The sequence below is a fragment of the Homalodisca vitripennis genome, chromosome 1 (genome assembly GCF_021130785.1).
Source record: "Homalodisca vitripennis isolate AUS2020 chromosome 1, UT_GWSS_2.1, whole genome shotgun sequence".
Classification (NCBI taxonomy): domain Eukaryota; kingdom Metazoa; phylum Arthropoda; class Insecta; order Hemiptera; family Cicadellidae; genus Homalodisca; species Homalodisca vitripennis.
The window spans coordinates 62309657-62334976 of NC_060207.1; the positions used below are offsets into that span (position 1 = coordinate 62309657).

At 33.5% G+C, this 25320-nt stretch overlaps 1 protein-coding gene across 2 annotated transcripts in view; it reads right to left on the bottom strand.

Annotated features, from left to right (window-relative positions):
• Window positions 1-25320, bottom strand: part of LOC124362892 (cubilin-like) — a 205892-nt gene that overhangs the window by 160872 nt on the left and 19700 nt on the right. For both annotated transcript variants that reach the window (XM_046817770.1, XM_046817778.1), the window contains 12 exons: window positions 22344-22444; window positions 21975-22107; window positions 20269-20442; window positions 18585-18743; window positions 12578-12765; window positions 10034-10199; window positions 8911-9095; window positions 8650-8818; window positions 6395-6576; window positions 6080-6236; window positions 848-1032; window positions 394-559 (listed from right to left, as the gene is read on the bottom strand). In XM_046817770.1, the coding sequence (XP_046673726.1) occupies window positions 394-559; window positions 848-1032; window positions 6080-6236; window positions 6395-6576; window positions 8650-8818; window positions 8911-9095; window positions 10034-10199; window positions 12578-12765; window positions 18585-18743; window positions 20269-20442; window positions 21975-22107; window positions 22344-22444 (1965 nt within the window). The remainder of the gene's footprint in view (window positions 1-393; window positions 560-847; window positions 1033-6079; window positions 6237-6394; window positions 6577-8649; window positions 8819-8910; window positions 9096-10033; window positions 10200-12577; window positions 12766-18584; window positions 18744-20268; window positions 20443-21974; window positions 22108-22343; window positions 22445-25320) is intronic.

A 25320-nucleotide genomic window follows, 5' to 3' on the forward strand; every position in this document is an offset into this window, starting at 1 on the left:
GAATGCTATTCCTTTGAGAATGCTCCGAGACACTATGGATAACTTTCGTTCAAGACTGGATCAATGTCTAAATTCTAATGGGCATCACTTAAGTGACACAATTTTTAAAAAGTAAACTGTAAATCACGTTTGGGTGAGTTTAAACTAAATTTCCAGTTGAGTACTTTAGATTTTTAGTATTAAATGATTTTTCCAATATGCAGGTCAAGTCATTACACCTCATTAAAAATCGCCGGTTTGACTGGCTCACCCTGTACAACATAAATTATAAATTAGTATTCTTTATATCACTTTTCAGTGAAAGAAATTTTTGATATAGTCATCACTTCTCAATAATTAAGGATACATTTATAGATATTCTTTTGACTTACTTAACTATGTATGGGTACTTACGAATGGGTATAGTGCTGTATTGGGCAAGAAATCCTCTGTACTGATAAGAAGCATCAGAAGAGAAAGTGATGTAGAGGTAGTTGTGAGTAGAGAAGATATCAGCTGGCTTTTGGTCTCCACACAGCGTTCCAAGCACAGTAGAGTTGGCATTGTCTCCATCCCGCACCTGTTAAAAGTTAGATGTCAATATTTAAAAGGAATAGAAACTATTTCTTAAATTCGTCTAAAATTTAACTTAAAGATACAAAAAATATATTAAAAGAAAAAACTATTAACCTAAAAAACACAATATTTATTGTGTTTTATACTTCATGATAGTGATATCAGGCATGAATATACATGTCTGTCAGAAAATACTCTCAGACCACATATAACTAACATACATATGTAAAGATTTATCTAGTCATTTAATCTTTGACATTTACCATTAAGTATTGCGGTATTCAGAACTTACCTCCACATAATCATAATAGCAATCTTCTCCCAACTGTTCTATATCAAAGTCCTTGAATTGTAGATGGATTGCAGTGCTGGGAGGGGTATTAATGATGTAGACACACTCGCGCTCTGAAGAGTATGGAAGAGGATAATTAGGAGATCGAATCTCTCCTGCGGGGCCAGTAAATATCCCTCCACACACTGGAACATTCACAATATATGTCACTAATTACAGATAGAAAGTGATATTGGGAGATTTTTATTATAGAGACATATTTCCACCCTGAAGAGTATGGAAGAGGATAATTAGGAGATCGAATCTCTCCTGTGGAGCCAGTAAATATCCCTCCACACACTGGAACATTAACTATATATGTCACTAACTGCAGATAAAAAGTGATATTGGAAGATAATTGTTATAAAGACATAACTACAGTGGAGTCAATAAATAGCCCTCCACAAACTGGAACATTCACAATATATGTTATTAATTACAGATAGAAAGTGATATTATGATATGAATTAATTATTTAAGTACATTTCCGCTTAGAGGGGACTGGGAGTGGATAGCTAGTGTTAAACCAAAAAGTATGAGGATAAAGAGTGTCATGGACCTTGGATACCTCTCAGAGCGCAGTGGGTGTGTTTTGTGATCTGTCCAAGGCGTTTGCGTTAATCATGATATACTCATTGAAAAGTTGAATGCTTTTAAACTTTCTTAGAATTTAATATCTTGGATCAAATATTATCTATTAAAATGTTATCAAAGGACAGTCATCTGCAGAAAATATGTTAAATCTAAATCACAGTGGGAGCAATTAAAATTGGGGTTCCACAAGGACCTCTTTTGTTTCTTTTGTACATAAATTATCTCCCTGCAAACATATCAAACAGTCTAATACTTTATGCAGATAACACTACTGCATTGGAAATTTGAAACTATTTTAAGAAAGTTAAACTCAGCATGCTTTCAAATGCTTATTTTGAGACATACCAACTCGTTTATATATTATGCTTACTTTTTTCAATTCTTAAATATGGGATTGAGTTCTGGAGGTTTTTAACAAATATAGATACAATTTTTTAAATTCAGAAGACATTTTTAAGAAGAGTTTTTTAGGCTCACCTTAGAAGGTGGTAAGCCTATCTTTAATGAACATAAAATTTTAACTGTACCGTGCCTAATAATTTTCAAAACCCTATTAACAGTGAAGTCTAATTACAACAACCTTTGTAATGAAAACCATAAACACAATCATAATTCTAGGTATAAAACTAATTTTCATTATCTCAGACTTCATCTGAAATTGGTGGAAAACACAATCCTACATGGGGACAAAACTTTTTAATAAATTACCTTTAAGGTTTAAGGAATTAATGTATTCAGGCACATTTCGAGGTAACATTAAGGAGTTGTTATGTTGGTTTTTATATTTTTAAGTAGGTCTACAAGTTGACATTATTGCTTTCCTATGATAATTAAGTTATCCCCCCCTGTCCCTGTTTTATTGTATTATATGTTTCGTTGTTTGGATTTACTCATCCAAAACACAAGAGTAGTGTAGCTAATATTTGACAATGTCATCTGTTTTATAGCTGTGCTATATTGTGAAATGTTTGTGACAATAAAGATTTATGTATGTATAAATAAAATACTAACAAGATTTTTTTTCAAGACTTCATAGATGAAGAGGGTTGTGTGATGGTGTAGTACAGCTCACAGATAAGATGTTCATTTAATAACTTCATGTTTAAGTAAGAGTTGCACACATTTGTTGAGGAATGCATTATTAATTAATACATTAATTTTTTTGAAAGGTGTTAAACCTGCTAAACTTTTGTGTCAACTTAATGTAAAGTCCATTAAAAAATGCTTCTAAGAACCCAAGTTTTACAACTAGCACAGCAAATTTTGTAGCCTTTGAGAGTCAGTGGAAAACAAAAGCCACACCACACTGTGGAAAGCCAAACCTGTCTTTCTGCAGGAAAAGTTCTTGCCACATTTTCTCAGGATTTCAAAAGAATACTGCCATAACGTTTTTCTCCATGTGTGTTGTACAATTAATGCTTGTGTGGTACTGCAAACTACTTGATGCCGTAAAATTGGCCTACCATAAAAAAGCGAGAAATGCCAATTCAAAAACCATTTCTGCTCCATGACAACGCTTGGCCACACACAGCTATATTGACTCAAGTAAAATTAAACAAAATTCATCTGGAAATGAACTGTGACCTACAGTCCTGAACTGTCTCTTTGTAACTTCCACATATTTGGGCAACTCAATGAAGAATTGGGACTTTATCACTTTGACAATGGTCTATCTTTGACAATCTAGAAATATATTCCTTATATATTTGTCCTCTGTCTTACTGTTTTCAGGTGAAATAATTTCAGGATTGTTTGTCTTGTTAAATTCCTTTACAAGACATTATCTCTAAAGTTTGAATAGGTCTTTGTCAGTTATTACAGAATACGGATGACTTTTAACTACTGAAACATTTCAAAATAAAGAGGCTATACGTAACATAATATTTAAGGTAATCATTATATTATTTAAATCAGTATATTATTAGAAACTCAATTAAACTATCATATAAATGTTTTATTCCTGTTTTAACAGCAATATATTGTGAAGTAAACAAAGATTGGGTGATACATTTCACTTGGGATTCATCAAATGAAAACTTACATTTCATTTGGATGTAGGCTACCAATCAATTCATTTATTGAATTGTTACTCCTACAGTCATATGGATAAATAATTCAATAAAAAAGTCATCTATTATATAATAATCTCTGTGTATGATAATTTTATCTACTTTATGGGATAATACGAGGTGTGTTCAAAAAGTATCGCGAATTTTGAATTTTCGCGGGTTACGTATATTCGAATTTTCGATTTTTTTGTGGCGTTATGTTGGTACATATGTCTCTCACTTATGTTGACAATTTCGGCCATTTTGAAAGTTCAGTTAATTGTTGACAGCTGCGTTGCTTGCACGTGTTTTGGTTCGTCTTACCTATTCAAAAAAAATGGAACAAAGAACCTATATCAAATTTTGTGTGAAAAACTAAATTAAGTGCGCGGATGCATTCTGAATGTTGACTGTGGCATACGGAGAAGCTAATTTGGACAAAAGCAACGTTTATCAGTGGTACAAAATGTTTTCAGAAGGCCAACAGAAATGTTTTACCAACAACAGACGAAAAAACTTATGAAGTGAAGAAAATGGTATTGGCCAATCGTCAAATCACTGTTAGAGAAATTGCCAAGGACCTAGGCATATCGATTGGCTCATGCCATTTGATTTTAATCGATAATTTGGGCATGAGACGGGTCCCCGCAAAATTCGTACCAAAATTGCTCAATTTTTATCAAAAACAGCATCGCATGAACATTGCTAATGAGATGTTGGAATCTGTCCGCAACAACCCGAATTTGCTCCAGAGGGTCATAACTGGTGACGAATCGTGGGTTTATGGTTATGACGTGGAAACCAAAGCTCAATCATCTCAATGGAAGCTGCCGCACGAACCAAGACCGAAAAAAGCACGCCAAGTTCGGTCGAATGTGAAAGTTTTGCTTACAGTTTTCTTTGATTGCAGGGGTGTGGTGCATCATGAGTTCTTGCTATAGGAATATTACCTGCAAGTTATGTGCAATTTGCGCGAAGCAATCCACCAGAAACACCCGAATTTGTGGAAAAACAAAAATTGGCTTTTGCACCACGATAACACCCCTGCTCACACATCGCTGCTTGTACGCGACTTCTTGGGCAAAAACAACACACTAATGATACCGTACCCACCGTATTCCCCAGATCTGGCCCCCTGTGACTTTTTCTTGTTCCCAAAACTGAAGAGGCCCATGAAAGGACGACGCTACGCCACGGTTGACGAGATAGAGACGGCCTCGAAGGAGGAGCTGAACAAGGTACAAAAAATGATTTTTTGAAGTGCTTCGAAGATTGGAATAAACATTGGCACAAGTGTATAATATCCCAGGGGGATTACTTTGAAGGGGACAAAATAGATATTCACGAATAAATAAATATTTTTGAAAATACACAAAATTTGCGATACTTTTTGAACACACCTCGTATTTCATCCAGTGATTGATTGATATTGATTATTACTGGATTATCATAATACTTGTAATAAGTTATAGAAATTTAAATAATCATTGTATTTTCCTACCAATCCAATAGTAATAAAAGTGGTTTAAAATGTTATAAACATAAAAAACAATTTATTTCTTGAAATTATTATCTTGTGGAATGGCTGTATTTCAGTGATGAGGCGTGAGAAGCTATATGCAGGTGAAACAGCACCTCAGTAGCTACATCAAAATTGAGATCAGTATTTGTTTATAAATATATGACAGTATGTCAAATAAATAAATAACTTTAGTCACTACAATAAGGAGTATTTCACAAACATAACATATAGATATGGCAGAAACAATGGTAGAAATGTGCCACTATTCTCTGTACCCTTCAAACAATACCAGCAAACATCTAGTGCAGTGATTAGGAGACAGCATCTGGGGGAGATGTATGTTCACAGTACTGTTGACACAGGGGTTAAGGGACCTGGAGGAGGAAATGATTTAAGAAATGTACAAGAGGATGCTGGCTTCTGCTGACTGCCAAGCACGGCATTGTAAACAAGTCCGCCCGATGTTTATCCCAAGACTCCTCATGACCTTATCTCCCTTTAATTTTTATTCATGAAAAAGCCAATTTCATTAAAAAAGCTAATAAATAATGCCTCACCTAATATTCTGTCCTCTGAATAATACTGCTACATTCATATATTTGCTCATTTTATTCTTATTATAAAGGCATATTTATAATATAGAATTATGCACAATTTATGTAGTTATATTTACACAAATTTACAGCATAAAAAGAGAAACATTTACATAAAAATATATGAAGGAGTCTGGCTGTGTACGTGTCCCTTATACAGAGAGGTTATTATCAAGGTTTACTGGTTCAATCCTCATCGAAAAATTGCTGTTACAATTCAAATTTTGAAATATTTCAGTCTTGCTGTGGAGAGCCATCTTCAGTCAGCACTAAGAGGCTTAAGTTTATCCCAATTGGATGAAACTTCTTTATCATAGGTTTCTAAGTTTTTGTGATTGATTGTGGTTAATGTACATAACTCAAAAAGATATACATAATTTTAAATCAGTAAACATTTTCGTGTATATGTTGTGTCTAAAAGTAATGTTTGTCTTACCAGTTTTGTAATGCAGTGTGAAACCAGAACCACCGAAAATTGCATCCGAGTGGAATACAACAGTAAGTAAGTTGGAGGAGGATGTGAAGTCAGGAGGCAGGTTTGAGCCACACCACTGGCCGACCATGGGGGAAGTGTTGCTGCCTCCATCCCTCACCTGTTAATGTAATGGAAACATTAGTGTGGTCTTCCCAATACAACAGTACAAATGTCTATATTTGTATTATACTCAATTCACCACAGCTCAGTCAGTACAATCATTACAAATTTTAAAAATAGTCCAATACATGCATTACTCAACAACCTAACACCTACTTCCAAGAAATCATCACAAGGAGATCTGTCCTCAAGTTCAAACTTGTTGAAAGTTATCATGATCTTGTCTCCCAATGGTAGCTGGATTCTCCATTCACAATCCTGATCATCAAGGTAATTCTCGTCAGTGTCTGTTGGGGGAGAAATGTCTCCGGTGGGAGCAGTCAGCACACCTCCACATCCTATTGGTTGACAAACAATGCACGATAATAACTCCTTAAATCAATTATTCTAGAATGTCAATTTGGTAACAATTATTTTTAAACGAGACTTTTTTAAATTGAGTGGTATTAAAATATATTATTAGACATTGGCTTTTAGGCAAAAAGAGCCAGTGTCCGATATAGACTAGTGATATCACAAACAACTATTTTATAAGCGTATTAATTAATGTAAAATTCTTCTTATAGTATAAAATATAATGAACTAAAGCACCTAATATCTGTTACATTTATTTTTTTGGTATCGCTGATCATAGACACAGCTCAAGTTAAACCAGAAGTGGAAGACAGTGGAATTGTCTTTTAAATCTAGTCAGCTTATCCTAGGTTAGTTTGGGGAAGAAGAAAGAAAACAAGATTTGTATGTAACAAATTTGATAAAGGAGTGTATGCCTTGTACTTTCATAAGCAAATTTGGTAAACTTAAATTTATTCTTTCAATTATAGTGTTATTTAAACGAGCATTGTGCACTCAAATATTGGTTAAAGGTAACATTTCACGTTTTTGGATGGATAGTCTTAAACTTATATATCTTACATAAAAACAACATGGACAATCCTCTATCAAGACTCGAGTTTACAATTTCACTGGTTGATGGACTTGCAGCCAAGTGGTTTGGTGATCAAGCACCGGTTTAAGTGTAGTGTGCTGGTGATGAACCCTTGTCAAAGTGCCCAATGGCAAGGAGCAAAATTTTTCTATAGACTAAGTATAGCCCAAGGTAGGAAAAAAGATATTTTTTTTTAATTACAAAAAAAGTGTCCACCCATTGCATTTTCCTAAATACACATGTTAGAAGTGACATGAACAAATGTATGTATGTATATAATTTGTTTGAAGAGATTTGTCTCACTTCTCTTATTAAACATTACAATATAAACTTATGATAGTGAGAAAATGCTCTCATTTTAATCCTATATAAGTATTTACAAACTTATTTCCTACTGTAAAAGTAATTATAGCTATATTCAATTTCTTCTAATGTCAACACTAACTAAAAGTATTTTTTGTGAAACTATTTTTCAAACTTAATTTCTGAATTTTTGTGAGCAGTTTTGAATATAATATCTGTATTTAATAAAAATGTTATCATTAAGTAAAAATATTTCTTTTTCTACCAATATTTTGATTCGAAGTGAATTTGTTGTGTAAACGATTGTTCTATATGAAAAGCTATTCATACTAACACTATTGTATAGCACATATGATATGTTACAAAATTAAAAAAAAACATTCAAGAATCAAGAATTTAATTTACATAAGAAGTAAGGATAGTGCAGAGCAAAGCATAATAGATTACATAAACGTCAAATCAGGATTGGCGGTTTTGGCTAGTTTGATTCGGGCACTGGCGGTGACGGGTCGGGTGGCTGGTAGCCTTGGGCGTTGGCGTCAAGAGGGATAAAAGTTGTTTATACAAAATTATATTTTGTTGCATTCAGCATAAAGTTTTGTATACATATTTTAAACTGCACTTCTAACAAATTAATAATAATTCCCACGTAATATTTTCATACCATTTCTACAGTCTGAAATAAAAATGTTAATTACGAAAAATGTTTAAGTTTTACAGAGTAAAAAAATTAAAGTAAAAAATTTCTGTTCAATAAATATTAATATTGAAGTACATATGGTTAGCTAAAAGACATGAAAAATATTAAGATTAATTGATAGTTTATAATTTATGTTCAAAATTGAATTTATGATGGGAAAATGTATACTGAATACAAATTATAAACAATTAGTATTAACAGATAATTGTATTTTTTTTAAATTAATTATCATTGAGAAATAAAAAATTTATTGATTTGAGATGAATTCTTATTTACAATGTAGTTTTAAACTATAGCGCCATGTTAAAAGCGGAGCCTCAATGGCATGGATGGCAGTTGACTAGTTTTCCCTGTTAATGTAACCACTGTGCATTCTGTGGTAGCTTACTATTACCTACATTTCCTGTGACAGTAGTCTTTAATACATGGCAATGAACAAAACACTGGATATCTAACTAAATTCAGTTTAAAAACTCTTACCATCGACAAGTGTATAGACAATGTGAAAGCCAGACCCCTGAAGTCCTGAACTATCAGAATGGAAGATGATGTATGCTGCTGACCCATGGGTTGTCAGAGGCTCTGGGGTACTAGAGTTGCAGAACTGTGCTAGAAGATTTCCTGGTTCATCAAGGACGTATTCATGGATCTGAAAACACAGTACAACCTCAATGACTATAGAATTGTATTTTTATTTTTATTCACTTATTGAGGAGAACAGTGTAAGTATTAAAAAGTGACCTTAAGGTAATCTTTGGAACAGTCAGAAGAGGGCTCGAGGTCTATGGTGTTGAACAGCAGCTGTAACTTCTTCCCTGGTGGAGCCATCAGCCTCCATTCACATTCTTGATCTGGAGGATAATTGTGGGGAAACCGAGGGGAGTCGATGGTTCCATGAGACTTTGCCTCAATTTCTCCCCCACATCCTGTACAACAATATAGTGGAAACATTTATTGTCGCATTCATTTGTCATATCAGTCTTTGATAGAAACCATAAATTAGTCATGAAAGAAATAAATATATGAAGGTTGGATACATCAAGTAAAAATGTTTTTCTTTTATTTAAACTTCTCTTGAGGAAATTTTAGAACAGATGAAAAAAAGAGAGTCTGCCTTTAGCAAATTTTAGTCGTACGATGAAAATACAATATAAAAACACAGTATCACAGTAATCATATATTGAAGAACTTGGATTTGTATGTGATGTACAAGTATTGTAATTCTGGCTATTATTATTAACATCCAATAACATTACTAGCTATATAAAAATTTAAGCTAAAATAAGAATTTTCAGTTCTTAATATGGGGTTATTGCTAAGCAGTACGTTTCATCATTACATCAAGATAAGCAATCTCATGTTTAGTGTAGTGTGGAGCCAACCTTAATGTGCATAATTTCTTTCTTTATTACACAATCTCACAAAGCCAAGTGTAGAATTGAAAATTTCCATAGTCAGTCCCTGCTTTGTACTTCTGAAAGTGATAGCGTTAAAGTTGTTTAAGATAAATATACGACAAAAGCTCATTGGGCAAGATATTGTAGGAAACAAGTAAAGCAGACCCAGTGAATTGGTTTTTAGAAAATATTCGCAGTATGGATGCAAAACTCCAACCTGTCATTTCCTTATAAATATTTTCATTACAATAAGTGTACTATTCTTTCTTATCTTTCACAGTTTGAAAGACATTTGAAAAATATCCAATTAATCAAAAGTTGGTTTTTTAAAGATTCAACTTTAGTAATGTTTGAGTGTATTTTTGAGTATTTAAATATAGATAAAATTCTAATAAATTAATTCCTGATGAGATTTCTTTCTGTTTGTGTTTATTTTTATTACTTATGCTCTATTAAATGTTACTTACTGGGAACAACTGCTCTCCAAGACAACTTAAAATGATTGTTGTTTATCCCGATGCTGGGGTGAAATTTGACATTGACCATGTTTGTGGCTGAGGTAACTACTGGAAGCTCGCTGGTTGTCAAGGTCTTGCAGTAGTTCCATTCTGTGAGAGTTAACCGATCATTGATCTGTTTAAAATAAGAATTAAATTCTTCACAAATGTTAATAAAAGCTTATAAACAACATAATACTAATGAATATATTCCATATAAATTACCGAAATTGCAGCATTATAATACAATCATTATAGTTTTAATTAGGAGTGTTGCATCAAATTTTGGTTTTCACATTCTTCTTCAAAATTAAATAATTATCTACAAATTGAAATGCAATAAAAATATCTATCAATTTTTTACAGTATAAAAGATAAAATTATCTACTGCAAGATAAATGGATTATAAAAATTATTGTAGCAAAAGTCAGTTCTACACTGCCTTTTATGCATAGCTTGGCCTTTTATGAAAGTTTTTTGTCAGTGACGTAACATCATTTCATCATACATTCTTGAAGCTCTTTTCTTATTGGAAATTATATATTAATTTAAACAAACTCTCCAATATTATTACTTGTATTCAGTTGTGTGAATCCCCGAAGATATTCTCATTGAGTACGAAATGCCTCACAAAAATAAAACTTATATTATTGGAGAGTTTATTTAAATTAATATATGATTTCATCAGTTGTAAAATTATTTATTTCCACCTACCTATTCTATCATTTTGAACTGAGTTTTATGTCAATGATATAGTTCAATTCAATAAATCCCATATATATTTGTGATTTATATCACCTAGTTATACTTTGCAGCCATTTAAAATAATGTGCTTTTACAATAATGACAGTGTGTCAATAAATCCAAACATTCACATTCAGGGATATTTTAACACTTTCAGTACGGTATAGCCTTATGTTTTATTACTTTCACTGTTCGAGATAATATCAAAAAGCTTTTATGTTTTTGAGACTACACAAAATTTGGTATCAAATCATTCTTAAAATGTTATATTAGTAATACATATTATGATACATTTTCAAGGTATAGCCCACCTTTTTATACTGGTTTCTAAAATAATTCAAAAGTAAAAACAATGTTTCCTATCTTTCATGTCATCAGAGAAGTTATCTTAAAGGATTGTGTACTTTCAAATTTAAAAAAATTATCACAAGCAAAAACCAATTGTACCACCTAAACGTAGATACATGTATTTGTATGTTTTATGATAGTATAAAATTTAAAAAGACTATACATAAATTGCATAGGTTATGTATGTCCATGTGTTTGTACATGTGCATGTGCCTGTATATGTTTGTATGTGTAGACCTAAATCTACATTACATCTTCAAGCTTTAATTTACAACACACTGATGTTTCTTATGTAATTTAAAGATAAAATCCATGAGAAAAAAATTACTAGCAATTAAAAAGTATGTTTATAAAATTTTTGAATTTTCTAAAAGTTAGAATTCAAAAAAGTGTTATTGGAACAGTTTAATATTGTATACTAAATACAAATAAAGTCTAATATAATATATAAATAACATTGCCAATTGAAAGTTCATTATTTATTTTTCAAATCTGTTCACTGTGTATAGGATTTTATACTAATTCTACCATACTGAATAACTTAAATAAGCTGTTATTATATAAAACAAATGTAAAGCAACAAAAATGATTATTTTAAAACTGTCAGCTAATAATGCCAAAAAAGGAAAAAAGTAATTAAACTAATTTTTATAATTACTAAAACAATACTTGCAGGCATTAAATTTATATGTCTAAAATTATCCTGTTTTATTCTTTGAACCTTTATTATAAAAATAACCTGCCCTCTCAGGTTTTAAAACATATTATACAGTTATAATATGCTGATGTAAGTGAAAATGTTACTGGTTGCCTCTGAACTATCTCATTATGAGCCAGTTTTAGTGAAACGACCTTGAGTTTTTCCGCATAAGAACAAAGTTAAATTTCACTTTTACACCCTTATTTTTGGTTTTAGAACTATGGAAGATTCCTAATTTTAGAGATCTTATTAGTATGCATCCAAATGTATATTATACTTTCTTGTAAGTGCTAACTTTTTAAGTATATAATCAATGAAATACCAAAAGGTTTTAGATAATTTTTCTAAATAGCCAATTAAAATATCACATATTACGTATTAATTATACCTTAAAAATGAGACATCTCAAAAATTCCACAAAAAAGATCATGAAAGTATTTGAAGTTTAACATTGTTCTTATAGATCTAATATCAAGATGTCTAGTGGTACATCCAGCTCCTAAACACGACTACTATTATAAGCCATATTTTCTCACATATGTTCAAAGGCAGCTCATATATGGTCAATCAGTCATTTCATTCTCAAATTATTTGTATGTAACTACATATAATATAAACAAACAAACCTATGAATAAATTCCATAAATACTAAATGAAAATAATGTTTATACTATACAAAGACACACTAAATATACAGGACATTTAATCAGTAACAAACACACCTTCAAGTAACGTTCATTGCAATTTTCAGGGGATTCGAAAACAAGTTGAATAAAAGAGAGTTCAACTGCTTTATCAGAAGATACTGTGATGAACCAGGAACAAACTGCGTCATTCTGGTAGCGCTGGACATCATTACCCACAGGAAACTCCAGCTCCCCACTGTCTTGAAAAAATGTTCCTCCACACACTGAAACAAGTTTAGCTCAAAAAACTTGTAAGCATTTACCAGAAGCAAAGTGAATAGTTTTGATGTTTTCAGTAATGTAACACATTAAAGGCTGTACCACTTTCACACATGAGGTAACAATTTCCTACACTTTCAGAAAATGTTAGTATTTGTTGCTTAACACGTTCACGACGACGTGCGTCACCGGTGACACATGCTGCTTCGTTCAGAATGCCGGCGTGTGTCACCGGTGACGCACTCTATAGGTTATAACTGGGCGGAGTGTGGCACGGGTGACGCACTATCGCTATACGTTGTTATGATGAATTGTTAACTTACGCCAGAGTTTGAGGCCATGTTTTATGTTCAACGCCTATCACAATAATGTTTGTTTTAATAAATACGGTTAAAATAAAAGTTAGCATGGTGTTTTCTCATATATAAAGTGATTGTGGTTGGGAGGTAAAAATGTACGTAAAGTCTCAGTAGTATTAATAAAAATGTGTATTTAAAAATAACCAATCACACTGTTGACAAAACTATGAAGAAAACAACTACAACATTTTATGTTTGATATATAAAATTACATATGTTTCGCATTGTAACAATCAAGGCACATGGTAGGTTCATTTGGGCACCCACTGCAATAAGTTACAACCCGCTTAGAGTTTTTTTCGTGCTTCTTTTGCTCCCCTTTCACTGCTCATTTTCTCGTAGCACGGCAGGCATCGTTTTCGTGATGATCGTGCTGGTCCTGGTCTCTGCAAAAATTTGTGGTTCTGTGATGGTCTCCTCCGAACAGGTTGCTGAGGTGCTGCGGCTGGTGCTATAAGTGACTTTACCAGTGATTCTCTGAAATGTAACATTTCTATTTTTTTCTGCCGATGTTCGTTGAATATTACATAAGCGTTGACCACACATGTACCCAACAGAAGCTCGATTGCTACCTTCTTGTACCATTTTGTACTTTTTCTTAGAGACGTGTAGTATGCAGACATTTGGTCAGAATAATCTACACCTTTCTTTGCAGCATTATAAGCAAGTACAGCTGATGGTTTCCGTACTTCCTCACCTCTTCGGTTGCGCCTTCCTGTTGGTATAAGGTTATCGACATCTTCTGGACGAGTGCTCACCATCAGAACTCTTCGTTTGTCTTTCCAACTAATTACTTTAACCCCAAACTCATTCTCTTTCGCATGCACATTCCCTTTCCTCATTTTTTCAGCACACAACTCTTTGGGATTACCTCGTCGATATTGTCTCAGTGTTCCACATACATAGGTTTTCTTGCTTAGTAATTGTTCAGCAAGAGGAACACTGTTTGTAGAAATTATCGCAAAATAAGGTACGGCCACTATTCAGCAAATCTTCCATCAAATGTATTACAACTTTTTGTGCATGACCAACGTTGGCCGTATCATCACTTTTTCCTGCATATACTTTGACTTTTTGTGTGTAGCCAGATGTTGTGCATATTTTATAAAGTTTTATTCCATATTTATGGGATTTTTGAGGGTTATACTGGCGGAAGATCAGTCTTCCCCTCCAAGGCACCATCGACTCGTCAATGACGACTTCTTCCCCAGGAACATATATGTTTTTGAACAAAGTGTTCAGTAAATTGGTTAGCTCCTTTATTTTAGAGAGCCTAGGTTCAACTGTATCAACAACATCATTGTTGTTAAAATGAAGGCACTTTAAAATACTCTCGAACCTGTCCCTGTTCATTGTATTTTTGATCAGGTCTTTTTTGTAAATATCTTTACATGACCAGTATAATCTCATGTGGGGTAAAGGACACATACCCATTATCATAACAATACCTAAAAACTGCCTTATTTGGTGTCTGTCAACTGGAAGCCAGTGACGCATCATAGACCTTCGGCTTACATCGTTATTGGTCAAAAACTGATCTGCAAACTTGTTTGTTTCCGTCACAATAAGGTCCAGTACATCGTTATTTAGAAACTGTTCAAAAACCAACATAGGATCAGAAACATCAACATTGAGCTGTAAGCCAGATATTCCAGTAAATGGAAACTGCCTAACAGTTTCTGTGCATTCTCCCCAAACTCTTACAATCTCAGTTTGTCGTTGAGGCCTATTATTGGGGTGATGATCATTTTGTAGATTATTTTCAGCATGTAAATTATTTACAATCTGGTGGGGGGGCTGAGGATTAGCTACAATGTCAATGTTTACAAGCTGTTGATTACTTACAGGTAGCGGGTTATCTTCCACATCACTCATATCACCTACAGATTCTGCCCTGCTGTCGTCAGAGCAGATAGACGAAGGTACATATTCGCTTCCTGAGTACTCAAAATCACTTAGTTCACTTATATCAAAATCGTCCAAAGCGTTCTCAATGTCACTGTCATCCATCTCCCAAGCTAAGATTCAAATTGCACAATAACAACTAATATAAAACACCACAATAGTAGCACTGAGCTAATTGTGATAAACAGAACACAAGCTGTCGTGAAGACGTAAGAGAACAGAGCAGCCGCAAGCGAGTGACTAGGTTAGCTTGATGATTGCGCGGAAGAGAACAACAACAAGTAAAAACGCGGGAAAGTAGTGATGTGGCTTGCCACCCGCCAGCTGATCGTAGCATAGAGTAGGTTAGGTTCAGTAAAACAGTGTGTCACCGGTGACACACGACGCCCATTGAAGCGAAGGGCAATGTATAGGCGTCGTGTGCCACCGGTGACACACTGGTTTTAACTTATTCATATACATTCTATCATTGTTTTTCAACCTAAAATGCATTATTTATGCATTATAGAATGGTTTTATGGAAAATAACGTTTACGCCTATTTTGAAGATTTTGTGTTATATATGAATGCTTAATATGTAACAACACGTAAAATTGCCGTCGTCGTGAACGTGTTAACGTTCGTAGCCATTTTAGTAAATTTAAGCATTAAGCCTAATCTAAATGGACTGGCACCAGAAATTTTATTCACTTAATGCACTATTTAGCTACTTATTAATTTTATTAAGAAATATTTCTATGTACTGTTGATTGTTGGAAACATTTCTTTTTTTGTGTAATATACTATTCTGGCTAATATATTCTAGGATGTTTTTTATGACCATGAGAAGATTATGAAATCAGTGGTTTAAAAATAATTAATTCATAGGGCAAAAAGATCTATAAGGCTGTGGTTTCCTAGACGCGTAATAGATACGCTGCGGCTTAGATGCGCTGCGTCTTGTACCTCGGTCGGAAACGCAGCCGCCATCCAGTGGTTTCCTAGACTGCGTAGAATACACACGGTTGTGCGTAACATGACTTCACGTAATAAGAAATTGCTGTGTAGCAGATATCGATGGGAAACATGTCCGAATTTTATCTCCTGACAAGTCTGGAAGTCTTTTTCATAATTTTAAAGGATTTGTCTCAATCGTTCTATTTACTATGGTTGATGCTAACTGCAAATTTCTTCTCATTAATGTTGGATCCTATGTAAAAGAAGGAGATGCAGGAGTCTTCCAAAAGTCAGTAATGGGATCTAAGGTGTCAAACGGGGAATATTTCCCTCCAGCTAAAAATTTGCCAGCATCAGATATCAAGCTCCTCATGTTATTGTCGGTGATGGAGCATTCAGACTAGGTAAACATGTGGTGAAACCTTTCACCCAGAAACAAGCTGTGGCAGACTCCTCTAAGAGGAACTACAATTACGCCCTGTGCAGAGCTCGTAGAGTAACGGAAAGTGCATTTGGAATCATGTGTGTTGTATTTAGAATCTTCTTTACCCCAATTAATTTTAAACCTGAGACAGTAGATTTGGTAATATTTGTGCGTTGTTGCCTCCAAAACATGTTAAGGAACGAGTTCATTGCTAAAAACCCCCAAACTCCTACACATGTCGTTGTGGATGAGGTCCCAACTAAGAACATGATACCATTGGCTGGAACCGGCGGATTTGCCAAATCTGAAGGTTTTAAAGTGAGGAGTATGTTCATGGAGTATTTCAGCAGTATGTATTACAAAAAACACGTACAAGAATGGCAAAAACACAATAAAACTACGAAGTGACGAACTTATGTGGTCCTCAAGGATGTTTTAGTTATAGTAGCAAACATGTTAATTTACAATGTAAAAAATATAATTATATGAACAACTTTCCTGATTTATTCAGTGAAACTCCTGTTTTCTTCCATATGACGTCATTCTTTATATTACTTTTATAGTCAGGACGACTAAACTTCCACAATATTTCGTTAGAAGAGACCAATTCAATCAACTCTTCGTCATCATAGTTTGATAATTTTACCTTCTCTGCGATATTTCCCTCCAATTCTAATTTTGATATGGCACAAGACATGTCTGTTACGCAGCGTATCTCAGAGTTGACTGCTCTGAAAGCAGTAAGCCAAATACGCAGCTATTGATGCGCACGCATTTGATGCGCGCGCACTTGATACATTGCCTGGGAAACCACTTATACGAAACCCCATAAAACAAGTGCGCCGCGCCTTAGATACACATACGCAGCGCATCTATTACGCGTCCAGGAAACCACAGCCTAAGTTCTAATCTGAAATAATTATTGGAATTAGGGAATCAAGGAAACATAATCCTGTCAAAACCACGCACATTAAGTGTGGAGAAGTTGGAGAAGGAAATGCAAGTTTTAGTATAACATGAGAGTAGGTAGTAAAAATGTCAAAGGTACATGAGTAACCAAAGAGCTACTGCTCACAAAACTAAGAGATTAAATAACACAAGAGGTTAGAGGCAAGATTATTTAACTGATCAATAAAAATAACTCATTTATAAGACATCAATATGCACAGAATGGCAATGTGTACTAGAAATAAAAACACTAAAAACTCAAATATAAGTTTTCATTTTAAACTAGTGATCAAACATACAGATACTTGAAATGATAATGCAGATATATTTGCCACCACTATACATTAAAAGAATATACATATTCTCGAGAATACATTATCTGTATTGTACAAAGTTTTATTAATTAGGAATATTATTAATTTTCCCCTTCAAAGCATTGTTATCAGTAATATTGTTGATATTGATTGGTAAGTGATTAAAAACTTATATTCCTTTATACAAGGGTTTTCTGTGTAGACTGTTAAAATGATATTTATCACATGCAGGAAGTTGTTGTATATATAAAATTTATTTTTAATATACTTGTTTGTATATTTATTTCTGTTAAAATTTTAATTTTTGTAATTTTTCTAACTGTTATTTAATATGTAGCCTACACATAAGATAGAAGAGGCATGATCAAAGAGGTCTCTAACCAGGGATCATAAGATATAATAAAAATTAGATCACAGACCGTATAGGTATAGGTTATTGTAATGATCAAAGATGAAGTTTAAACTTTGATTATCAAAAGGTGTGAATATTTGAAATGTACCACCAAAAGGTATGAAACTCAGAGGATTTCCATTAATAGGATTTCTGAAGAAAAGTTTGTATAGCTCAGGGAAACAGAATATATTGTACAGATTGTAGGAGCTCCAAAAGATGCACAAAACTCCAGCAACTTAATGTTTTAAAAGACAGGAAATCCTAGAGTCCTGAGTGTTAATGGATTATGGAGTGTTAAATAAAAAGGAGGATGAAAAAAATAGAGAAAAGAGTATGTAAAGCTGAGAGTGTAATGGACTTTAAAAACAAAAGTTGGAATATAATGTTATCATTATTTAACTTTAAATAACTCTAAATATTACATTAACACTAAATATGGGTTTTAAGTTTAGGAGAAAGGTATATCTGTCAATACAAAAATAAAAAAAAACAAACAAGCAGCAGTTGGTTCCAAAATACTGTAAACAGTAAAAAGTTGACGTACCACTTGACTGTTGTTCACATTTAATTCCCTGGAAGCCACTGGCACAGGTACAGCGGATCATCAGAGGTACTCCCTCTCCTGATATTACCTGACAGGATCCACCATTCTGGCAGGGGTTGGGGTCACAGCTGGCATACACCACAACACTGCAGTCAGCTCCTGGAAAACATTTCAGTTCATTGTTAAAATTCAATTCACAGTTTACAAGATTTCAAGAAAGTCCAAATATAGTATATAGTATACCAATTCAGGGCCCTCCTTCAGAAAACTTTTAAAAGTATGAGGTTTCAAAACAATGTTTTTATGGATTCTGAGGTGCATTATAAAGTTTCTTTTGCTAACCAAAAGTGGTTATTTTTCAGAGAGAAATACTAGAACACCATTTTCTGGTGCATTTAGTCTCAAACCAACATTTTACACACACGCATGCATGCACGCACGCACACACACACACACACACACACACACACACACATATATATATATAAAATGTTAAATTCATATGTGTAGAAATTTCTGTAATAGCCATAATTTGATTCTTTTCAGAATAATGCAAAAACATTGAGAGTAATTTCTGTATTCTTTTTTGTAAGAGAATTCATTGATTTTAATACTTTTATATTGTAAATTTCATGGTAGAACACAAGATTACTTGCAGAATTAGATACAAAGAGGGCTGTAGACCAAAAATTATGATTAATTGTAAAATCATGAACTGTAATTCTGCAGCCTCATATTGTTTATCATGAATGCGTGCACCACATGATGTTTTAGTGGAGCTTGATGCTATAGAGTCATTTGTGACGGCAACCTGTGTTTACTCAAATCCAAAAATTCAGAATTTAGCCTCCATGTTACATATTGTGTTTGTAATTCCCTGATAGACAGCTTTTTAAAGAGTTCAGATATAATTAATGTATCTTATTTCAAATAAATTAGTTTGGTATTAATCAAATTTATAACTACAGTACAATTACAATATTTCTATTTCTCGTAATAGCATTACTAGCAATAAATTCATAGTGATTACTTGGAAGAAGAGAAATATGACGATAAATACTCTATTCTGGTCTTGACTGCATTAACAATGATCTTAGGACAATTGGAGTATGATTGACATAGGTAGGTCCCCTCCACGAAATCAATATTCAATTTATTTTAGTAAAATTTAAAGTAATTACAATTTCCTCATTACATGGAAATATTAAATAAATCCTATCCAGCCAGTTGATTTCCTTATTTGTTGGTATGTCTGAGACCAAACAACTGCCATCATTGACTTGCTCCATTTAGTCAATGGAGTTGAAGTTGAATGGATGACCCAAATATCACCCATGTTAGACCAATCTTGCTATTTAATTGTAGAACTGACTTATATAAGTTTTCTACAATATCTATTTTTTCCACAGAAATCTTTTCCCCATTTGCCCAATACTAGATGCTTAATGCACATTAATACTAACATATTTTATATAAAAACTACTTATTGATTATATATGTAGAAAACCGATTGATTCAATATATCAAACTACACAATGCACTTTGCCAACTTCAAAAAGAGTTATATAATACTCCAGTTCTAGCGGTGGAATTGTAAAACTTTAAATTTAAATAACTATATATCCACTTTCCAAAGTATTGAAATTTAAAACATACAATATCAAGGCTATTACTATCTATTTACCAGTAAGGTGAGGATGACAGACACACGTGAATGTAGATCCTGCTGGAACACATGTGCCTCCATTCTTGCAAGGAAAATTATGGCAGGGGTTGACAGCCAAGGTGGAAGGTGAACACCCCAGTGGACCATAGCCATTGCCTGCATAACCATCTCGACACCTGCATGTCACTATACCTAGATACAAACATAGACAGATATCATATGTTCATATTTATATCACACTAGAAATTCCCGGCGGCTTCGCATGCAATTTCCCGTTGAAAATCAGGATACTATACTCACGTATTCTTTTTCTATCACATTCTAAGCACTCCTGAGATAATCGATCCTTCGTGAGCCTCTAGAACGCAATATGAAGGTATGTACCATATTTCCTAATTCTATCTTTTGTTGTTTTTGGTAGGACGTTGATAAGTTATTCAGGACACTACCTATAGCTGTATATATATATATATATATATATATATATATAATATATATATATATATATATATATATATATATATTCAAGCTGTATATATATATATATTCAACTAATCTGGTTATAAAAAATCAAATTCCATTTGTTTATATTCATTTTCTGTCTAAGATATTTCCAGTATTGTTGTTGAGTTTGCCTTTTACCCTGATCAATAAAGTGTATACCAGCGAAAACCAACTTCTGTCATAAAGCGTCTTCTTTCGGCTATTTTTATTTATTTTCAGTGTAACCAGGTTCATTTACCTTATGTGCAAACATACATAGCTTTTTAAAATAAGGTAGTGTTTATAACAGCGTTTAAATAGTATTCCCAGTGCATTAGATGGTCTATTGATCATTGATGCAATCTAAATTAAAATTCGATAACTTCGTCGTTGCAATCTGCATTACACTACTGATCAAGCACTTTAAGATAGTGTAATATTTTCTCAAATGTAAATGCAAACAAATGTTTCTGCCTCTTTGACGAAATTCAGCAGAAAGAATTAACAGCTTTTAAGTATCAGTTCACTTTGTATTACGTGTCGTAGTGCTGTCTACCACATCTAATCTAAAACACTCCAAAATCAACAACTACTTACAAATGAAAAATTAATTAAAAAACATTTTCCAGTGGACCAAATTGTGAATCTAAAACATTCTCGAATTCCATTGAAAACACACACAAAATTTCATCAAAATCGGTCCAGTCGTTTAGGAGGAGTTCAGTGACATACACATGAACACAAGAAATATGTATATAAAGATAAGCTGGAACCTTGCTTATCCAGCCTAAACAGACAAATGTGACATCAAATAAGTAAAAACACTGGATGAGGGGAAATATAAGACAAATCAGGGTAAATGAAAACATTATAAATTTAAAATAAAGTATTTATAATTAAACATCATATTTCATGCAAAAAATTACCAGTAATGTTATTTTAATATGAGTTTTTAAGATACAAACCATTTAGTTAGCATGTTAATTTAAATTTTAATATAAAAAACACAATCAGTACAGTTTTAATTAAAATTGAAAATACTATAACTACAGTTATGAACAGTAGGACAGCTGGTGACAACACAAGCTCAATGTTTGTCTGACTTTTCTTTATTAAATTCTTTGTTATTTTGGAGTTATGTCGAATAACACAAACTGTTGAATAAGCAAAGGTCAGATAAGTGACACTTTCTTGGTTTATTTATTGTGAAAAGCATCATAACCAGTGAGAATACAGGTTACCTGCGTTCTGGAAGCACTGGGCAGAGGGGTGACAGCCACCGTTGTTGATGGCACAAGCTCCCCCCTCCACTGGGCTGCAGATTGTTCCATCCCCTGAGTAGCCGGGAGGGCAGTGACCACACACTCGTGACCCCTGCACGTAATTAGTGGCTTTTATATATGTTGTTTTCCCACATTTTTACAGTAGGTGATTGACAAAATTTAATAAATTAAAAATAAACTAATCACAATTTATTGATTATGGATAGTAGTATGCCATCCCCATTTCAAGACAATCCAAATAATACGGCAATATAAATTGATATTTTGATGGTATTAGCTGACATTTGGAATAAGAGTAAATTAAGTTGTACAATAACATAAGCTTACCCTCGTGTTGATACATGAGACCCTGGGTACCAGACTGCAACCTCCATTGTTGACCGCACACTCATCGATGTCAGCACACTGGAACCCATTACCGGAGAATCCTGACACAAGGCACAATTTATATTGTAGGCAAAAGTTATGAACGTTTCTGAACTAGGTATGTCATATTACATGATACATCATTGGAAGCACATGTTATAATTTATAGTACTCTTAACCATTCTGTAACTCTAAAATAATTCCTAAAAAACCTAATTAAACATAGGTTTTTCTAATTGAAACATAGATTATCAAACTTGAAATGCTTTCCCTTTTTTAGAACTTCAGTGAAGTTTTGATAGCTGTGGGGCTTTTTATGGTTTTAACTTCTATATATTCAATTTTAGACAATTGAAGATACACTTTTATGAGTATTTCATGTTTTAAAAACACCTAAAATATAACCAAGTCAGTAGCATACAATAAATGAATGGATTTAATACAATACATCTAAGTATGATATGGCTGGGACAAAAAACTAAGGATTAAGAACTATCACAGTTGCCAAATCAAATAGTAAAAAATAATTAGAAATAACTTATAAAAATATAAAAACAGATGAGTAAACAGTTCAAGAATCTATGCTATATTAAATTTGACCAATTTATGGAAATCACTGTATTATGTTTATTAATTTTAAAATAAATACAATTATAATTAAGATTGATATTTTTGGATTACAGTATTTTCTCAAATTTTCTATTTGATCATTGAATTCTTAGAGGAGTTAAGAAAATTAGAGATTAAAATTTAAAATGTACTTTACACAGGATATTTTTAAATTCTTTGGAAGCTAATAGCAAATGTTTTAAGGCTAAACTGTAAGATACAATAGCTATGGCAAGGATAAAAAAAGATATTTCAAAGATTAATGATAACAAAAATAAAAATATTCTATACGAAAGTATAATGGTAGTAATGTACCAAATTCAAAAATAAAAAATGTTCATTTAAAAAAAAATTAAGAAATTACTATTAATTGATATATCATAAGGATGTGAGTGCCGATGGCCGAGCGGTCTAAGACGTTGGACTTAGAATTTTAGTTATAGATAGCGCAGGTTCGAATCCTGTCTGTGACCCTTGTACTTTTTATCAGTACCATCGGCCTTGTACTGTATCGACTCTCCCCCTTATTCTGTTTGATAAGATCCCTGAGCAGGCCTGTGGCCCATGAGGACAGGCAGAATAAGGCTTAAAAGGGGATCGGCTTCTCATGCAATGTTTTTCAAAATTGTTTTCCTCACATTATACTTGAAAAACAAAAAAACAATTTACCATTGGAAGACTTTTTATTTGTAATTACTGCTGCAAAACAAAACATAATCACAAGAATTGGATGAAAATTTATCAAAATATAAAGAAAGTGTACAATAGCTCATAACCTATCTCATTGCTGTGATCTGCAATGATTTCATAGCAAAAGACTTTCTACCTTTTTTTTTTTTTCGCTTGAGAAATTGCACTTAGTCCTAAAAGGAACTTTGCTCTGCTTCTGGAGTCACGATGTTCTAGATGGATAAGGGTAGGGGCTGCCTTCTGTTGAGATCCATGAGGACGGATTTTAGGCATTAATCTCAGTCATCTCTCCATAAAAGAGGGGAGGTTAGCTCTGTACCAGCCTCTCCAGTCAAAGCAGATAGGGGTAGTCAAAGCCTTTATGTCTAGGCTAGCACGTGCCTTTAACACTTAGGGAGCCCCACCAATCCCAACAGTCATTCCCCGCAGTAGACTAGGCCTATCGATTTACCCTTGCAACTCAATATCTCGACATTTGCAGTTAGTGATGTGCCGTGCCACTTCTGGAAATCAATAGGGTTACCCAGATTTTATCAGACAAGGTTTTTGGTGGACCCAGTGTAGATTCAACTGGAATGTACAAACCAGCCAGAAGTGAACCCTCCTGGATTCATACACATTCTATTTACACTATGAATATTGTATACAGTAATAACATAACATGTTAGAACAAATTCTAATGCAAAGTATGGTGCTACAAGGATAACAGTGTTTGTCAACTAAGGCCGCTATTAGCCACGAACAACTAGTGGTACCACTTGTTGTAACACTGATTGACGGTTGTGTTGCATGAATTGAATCAAATTGTGACGTCTATTAGCCATGAAAGACAATAGACAATAATCTTTATTTACATGTTCTTTAAGAACAGTACATGCGTCAGAATAATAGCTAAAATTTGAGGATTTGATGTGTTGTTAAAGCTGGCTGTCGAGGAATGGCCATTTCTGAGTAGAATGGCCATTCTTGAAGCCATGTTGTTAATTGGTTCTTGTAGTGGTGAGTTGGTTCATTTCTAAGTTGTTCTGGTAGGTTGTTGAAATATAGCCCCCTTTATAGGATGGCTTCTTTTCAAAGAGACTTAGATGGTGAGGTGGTATTGCAAAGCTTGAGGCGTTCCATGTATTGCGATGGTGAATGTCTCTGTCTCTTGTTTGATTTGTGGAGATGGCATGAAGAATTGCCTCACGGATGTAGAGTGATGTCAGTGTGATTATTTTTAGCTCCTTAAATGCATCACGGCAGCTTTCATGATATTTGAGGTTTGCTAAACATCTTATAGCTCTCTTTTGGTGGATAAGGACTCTTTTTAGATAGTTGTTGGATGTACTTCCCCAGACCACTAGACTATACCTGAGGTGTGACTCAACTAGGGCATGGTAAGCTGTTTTTGCGGTGTCCAGACCACTAACTTGCTTCACTCGCCAAATGACATAAATGCCAGAGCATAGCTTCTTGCAAAGTTGATCAATGTGCTGTTTCCATGTCAGCTTTGAATCCATGATAATGCCAAGATATTTGGTACTATTTTGCGCTTCTATCCCAGGAATTAATATGTTTGTGTCTTTATTTTTAGTGGAGTAGTTTAGCTGGACAGTTTTCTTTTAATTTAGAGCAAGTTCATTTACTGTGAAGTATT